Genomic DNA, 6,792 nt, shown 5'->3' with positions numbered 1-6,792 from the left:
CTAAAAACATATCTCATGAAATGGTGATAATTAACTAAATAATGAAATTCAATTATGGGTTTCTTGAAATTGCATAAACTAAAATAATGTCTCAAATTGGAAAGTGATCTTAATTACCCTAATATGATTTAAGGTTTATGGAGATGTATGGAATTTTATAAAAACAGAAACCATACCAACACATCCATAAAGGTTCTTGTACTTCATATATTTACCTCATAAAGGAGGCCATTACGGTCCTGTATGCCTTTAACTAACGCTAAAGCCTCCCCATGTTATTTATATTTAAAAAGTCAAATAATATGGTATCCTCAATCCTGCATCACTACAAACCACATGCATATTATTAATTGAAAAGCTAATACATGTATACTTCATATATGATAGAATAAAAGGAAAGAAAAATTAATACTAATCAATTGATTATGTAATTGTTTATGCAAAATCAAAGAAGAGTTACTTACCTAGGTTTTGCAATAACTACATAACTACATCTTATGTGGACACAAGATAGTATAACAGTTCATCACGAGTTACCCATCATCCACTGCATAACTGCTACACACTTTTAAATTTGTAAGTATCTTATGCCTGAAAAGGAACATTAGCATGAGAATAATCGATCTATTTTATGAAAACAATAATCACCATGGACAATTAAGCATTGGATCCTTATAACCACGGGACCTTTACAATACAAAATCTACAAATGAATCATAAGGTATTAAAATTATATAAAAATCACCAAATTAAACATTATATCACTATATTATTTTGATCGTTGTCAAAAAATAACTTCAAATGATAGTATATTAGTTATAATTGCAATTGGTTGTATATACTAATTAATGATTCTATTAGGCATTTTATCAAACATGTGGTAGGCAAAACAACTTTTCCAAGTTAGCCACATCATGAACTAAAAAAATGACATCCAAAAAAACAGAGCAACATTAATAGCTATACACACGTCGTATACAGGAAGACGAAGAATTTTGAAACTACCTGAAATCTATGGGTAAAACAGAATAAATGAATAATCTTCAATTTCTTGGCAAAAATTGAAGGCATCTAAAGGCGATTGAAATAAACTTGATGGGTTGAAGGTATATATGAACAGAAATTCGATGCCACAAATCCAATAAATCTTTAATTACACGCAACTGAAAGCGAGTTCGTTAGGTTGGAGGTATATATGAATCGGAAGACCTAGCCATCGTTTTTAATCTTGGATATGATAACAACTTCTGATTTCTTGCCTAATGTAAATGAAATTCAAATCTCTTTGCTGATTTATTGGAATAATCGTATTGTTATAGGGGAATACATCTATTAAAGCTGATTGCCGATAATTTCGTATATCAATTCAAACTTCAATGTAATGCATAACTATTAACGCACGAGGGCATTTGGGGAAATTCACTTTCGTATTTTAAGCGGGAAAAATCGATTGGGGAGGGCTCAGGAAATGCCACGTGGCAAAAATCTACTTATTTATTAGATTAGGGGATATATATATATATATATATATATATATATATATATATATATATATATATATATATATATATATATATATATATGGATTTCATTGGTTTACATATGGGGATAATTAAAAGCCAAGATGTTACTTTAGTTTAGATAGAGTATATTACCAAATATGTACATACGTACCTATACGTGTCCCAAAAATGGAATAAATATACATTTGATTACTGTCTAAAAATGAAACGCATAAGCGCTTTTGATTTCTTTCTGGACAAACTGATTTAAAAAAAAATCAATATAAATTATATATATTTAGCTTGAGCTGGTCAATAATTAAACTGGGTCGGAAAGCACAAGCCCAAATACATGTACCAAAATTTCAAAATCAAAGCATATACATTCTTTATCAAATTGGGTCGAACAAATAAAATGTAAATAACCAATATAGTAAATTTATAATATGATTTGTGAATCAAATCATAGAATTGGTTAACATAAGCAAGTAAATATATTTTAAATATAAATGTAATTTAAACATATATTTAACCAAAGCTGCCATAGTCTAAAGAAAAGACAATACTTGTTAAAAATGGTGGTCAACGTCTAAATCAAAAGCTTGTAATGTCATTGTCAAAACAATTACTTCATAGGTATTAACCAGTCCTTTGTTAAAATGAGAAGTAAATTTCGAAGGGTAGTTCTTGCTTATGGTTGTGATTTCCAATGCATAGTAAAAAAAACTAGAAGTTTATACATAATACATACAAACACAAATCACAATGTCATACCATGGGGTCAAGCAAGAAAACACCGACAAAAAAAAGGACAATTTGATTCGAAGATCAACAAAACATAAACCAAATCAAAATTTCTTATAACAGATTCGAGTAAGCTCTGATACCAATTGTTGGTTATTTTGATAACCAAAACATAAACGTGGAAGCATAAACTTTGGATCTTTAATCTCGAATCTAGTTAAAAGAAAACTTAAACATGAAATAACGATTACATACCTGATTTCATTATGATCTTCGGATCTGAAGAATTAGGGTTGGGTTTTCCAGTTGATCTCAAGAGCTCTCTCTAGAAGCCCTCAGCAAACCGTAAACGAATTTACATGTGTATTTCATGTGTCTTGATTGCTCCTCATCACATGTATATATAGATGGAGATATACCCTAATGTGAGAGATGGAAGGGATCTTGACGATCTTGAGTCAAACCGGGAACTCAACCCACAAGGTAAGTTAATATTCTATAAATCGGTCCATCAACAATTTATATTCTTACCATAATAATTGGATTTAATAATATATCGTACATATTTATGAAGTGATCCCATAATTATCCAACAGTAATTGCTTGGAAGCTTAGCACCAGAAGTCTCGTGCCTCTAGTAGCTCACACCCAAACCCTAGCAACTATAGAACACTTTGAGGATAGAGGAGTAAGAGGGAATTTTCGGCTAGCTTCTTGACAAGAGGAGTAGCCGAAAATTGGATCCCAAGGGATCTTTATATAGCTGTATTAGGAAACCCTAGATAACCCTAATTTGAATATTATATTAATATCTTAAATTAGGTAATTATCTACTCCCTAATTATCTGTAAGGGATATTTTAGAAACCCTAGAATATCCTTCTTCCACCTCTTAGGGGGAATGTTTTGGAACCTTTTGTTCAACTATTGAACAATTGCATTTATTAGACCCTTGTACTTTTAATTAATCCAATCAATCCTAAAACTAATTCGAATTAATATCTGATTAATTATTAATTAAATAATAACATTAATATATTATTCCCATAATATATTAATACATCTCCATAAGTATTATAATCTATTACTAGGTTCGGGACTTAACGTTGCTTCTGGATTTCAATTTAGTTATTGCTTAGACAGCTAATCCAAGATATGGTTAATATCTGAATTTCATTTTTTCAGGTAAATTTTCATCCACATTCGTCAGCTAACATTCTTATTTTCCAATTTTTATAGTATTTAATTAATTGCATACACTATTTTTGCTTCATTTTCCATATGCATGTTACCTAGAACGATTACCGAGATTATATATAGTAAATATGCCATGTTTTTCGTTAGTATTTGGAAGATGATTTCATATTTGCTTGAGAAATCAACATTAGACAAGGAATCTTTACCATTTGTAGTTGATGGGTGTCCAAAATCAGTTATCTGAAGTTTCAGACTTCATGGAAGTGGCAGTAGGGAGCTTTGTTGTTGGATTTCGATAGATTTTCTTTGCTAAAACCAAAATTAGTGTAACAATCTTTTTGTTGTTCAGGATTACAAGGAATAGGCATTGGAGGTGGTTGAGCATATGACTCATCAAGCCATACATCTGCAGGAAGTTAATGAGAGGCGTAGTGAAAAACACATAAATGCCCTTCTTAGTTTCTTAAGCATATGTATGTAAGTATTGTTGCAACTTAATCACGTAATAATCTTTCTTTTTTATAAGATCATACTTTGTAAACGTTATGCATATTATACCATGAGTTTTCGTTTCATGGCCTACTAATGAAATGGTTATCTATTCCATGATTTCCATTAATAAATAGAAGAAAAGATTACAAAGTAAAATATGATGTTCACATTTGTATCTTTATTGCTGAATCAACCTACTTTATAGCAGCACCAGGAAACTATCTAATTGTTGTTGAGTATGGAAACTATCTAGAATGAGATCTTCCACCTCTTTCTATTCTAAAGGTAAGCAAAGGTTCGTTTTTCTCATTATTAGTGAGTGCTTTTCTGTATTAATACTATTTTCAAGGATATATTTGCTTCTGAAAGTATTAAGCATGTGGAACTCCACTACTGATAAAGAAATAGAAAATGAAAAAAGTTTTGGCCGATTGACTAAGTTTTATCTGATCTGGTGCATACATTTAGGTTTGTTCGTGTACATATTCTTTTGGTTTATGAATGTATTGTTTTTTTATAGTTATTAGACATTAAATATTATTATGTGATTTATTTATACAAGTTAAAAATCAATATAACTTCTACATAAAGTCAGTTGAATGACACTATTTGGGTGGTTTTGCAGGATGTCACTTACTCATCTGATGGACAAAAAGAAGAATACACTCATGTAAGGGCAAGAAGAGGCCACGCTGCCAACTACGTTTGTCTTTATTTTTTTTTCAGGTTTGGCTTTTGTAAGCTAAAAGTAAGCAATGTTACTATCTTTGTTATTCAGTGAACTATTGTCACCGATTTGTTTTGCAATAATCAAACCCCACACAATACATGTGGTCTATTCAGATAATATGTGTATGTATCGCAGGTGGCAGCTGCTTATATGTGTGTATGGCAGGTCATTGCAGCATAAAAGAAAGAAATGAAAGTAAGTTATTTCCACAAAGACAACTTCCGGACCGCGCATTTCATAAAATGTCCAAATAATTGCAGAATTTGACTTCATGACGGAATGAGAGTTTAAGTGATTGTAGATATGAAGCCAGGATTTAGCAGGTTTCCTGGTGCATATATATTTTATTCATTCTTTTAATTTATAAATTATAATCCGAGATTTACCATAAAACTTTTTTCGTTTACTGCTTTTGGTAATTTAAAGGAACTAGTCGTAAAGAACCTGTTAATCCCTCCAACATCATGCCATTTGTACAAGTATATTTTCTTACTCTTTTTCTTTTTATTTGTTTATAAGTTATAACCATTTTGGATTATTTATAAGTTATATTCTCAATAATGTTTTAAATTTTAGGAAGCTCTTGCCGCTATTGACTTTGCTAGAGGTTTTTTTTTTGAACGACAGATATATTAAAAAAGAGCTAGCAAGAAGCTAGCACAAATCACAAACTACAAGCAAGAAATGGAGAAATAGACCAATCCGACCAACAACTATTTCTAAACATCGATCTATTCTTAAACCAATTAAAGGATAACAACTGAATTTCATCTGCCGCCTTGAGAGAGGAATTTCTCCTATTGTTGAAGACCAAAGCATTACGAGTTTTCCAAATAACCCACACCACCGAGTATAAAAGCGTCAACTCCAGTTTTTTCCTCTTTTTACTTCCCCCCGGGATCTTCAAAATAGAGATCAAGTCCTCAATACAGGTTGGAGCAGTAACAAACAGGCCACTCCAGGCTCCAAACCAAATCCAAATATGCTCAGAAAAAGAGCAATTAAAAAATACATGCTCTATGGAATCCATTTCACTACCACACCATTTGCAAGACAACTCATTAATCACAACCCCTCTAAGCAATAAATTATAGGCAACCGGGATCTTGTTACAAAGTAGCCTCCAAACGAAACAATTAACTTTGATAGGGACCCAACTCACCCATTGAAAGTCAGCCATGCTACCATTTACACCTTGATTTAACGCCATCAAACCTCTAAGAGAAGAAACCGAGAACAGACCCGAAGAACTACCTTTCCACACCCACGTATCATCAGAAATGGACAGATTTGTACCTGCCACAACAGCTTCTAAACCCTCAAGCTCAGCCATCTCTTTACCCCCCCCCCCCCCTCGGTAACCTCTTCCAATCTGTAAGCAAAACAGATCCGCCTCTACCCTCCAACCTGTCTGAAACCTTGCAATATTTATTTGACTCAATTTTGTATAACTCCGGAAAAGTATATTTTAAAGTTATATCTCCGCACCATTTGTCCTTCCAGAAATGAGTACGATTTCCAGCCTCAAATTTCCTGCAAAAAAGATCATCAAGACAAATATTCCACTCCTCCAACTCCTAAGTGCTACGATATATCGTAAGCCACGTCCCGGGAATACTACAATTAGCCAAAGGTTTTCCATCAATACAATTTATGTTGTAAATAGCTCTAATAGAAGAGGACCAAAGAGTATTATATTCCACTTTTAACCTCACAACCATTTCGCAAGAAGAGCAGGATTTATCAATCTAAGGCACCCCACTCCAAAACCTCCCAAGTTCTTGGGTTTAGTAACCACATCCCAAGCCACCCAATGAATTTTCCTTCTATTCTCATTACCTCCCCACAAAAACCTCCTCCGAATACCTTCTAGCAACTCAACAATCTTCTTTGGAGCTCTAAAAATTGAGAAATAGTACAAGGGCAAACTACTTAAAACATATTTCACAAGAGTTAGTCTTCCTCCGAACGAGAGAGATCTAGCCTTCCATAGCGATAGCTTAGCTTTGAATTTCTCCACAATGGGATTCCAATTCCTAGTAAGCTTCATATTAGCCCCACTAGGAAGACCAAGATAGGAAAAGGGGAAAGAAGCGGGTTCACAATGCAAAATACTAGCAACTCTAGC

The 6,792-nt window shown here is 32.7% G+C and overlaps 1 protein-coding gene across 1 annotated transcript; it reads right to left on the bottom strand.

The window, feature by feature from the left end:
• Positions 1 to 5,328: 5,328 nt before the first annotated feature.
• On the bottom strand, positions 5,329 to 5,997 carry LOC145139098 (uncharacterized). Its single transcript, XM_079073042.1, has one exon. It carries the CDS (start codon positions 5,995 to 5,997, stop codon positions 5,329 to 5,331), a length of 669 nt encoding a protein of 222 aa, XP_078929168.1.
• Positions 5,998 to 6,792: the final 795 nt, after the last annotated feature.

Source organism: Lactuca virosa, chromosome 9 (assembly GCF_052849685.1).
Source record: "Lactuca virosa cultivar CGN04683 chromosome 9, Lactuca_virosa_CGN04683_v6, whole genome shotgun sequence".
Lineage (NCBI taxonomy): Eukaryota > Viridiplantae > Streptophyta > Magnoliopsida > Asterales > Asteraceae > Lactuca > Lactuca virosa.
Note: the sequence above shows the minus strand (reverse complement) of the source record. Positions and strands in the feature narration are given on the sequence as shown.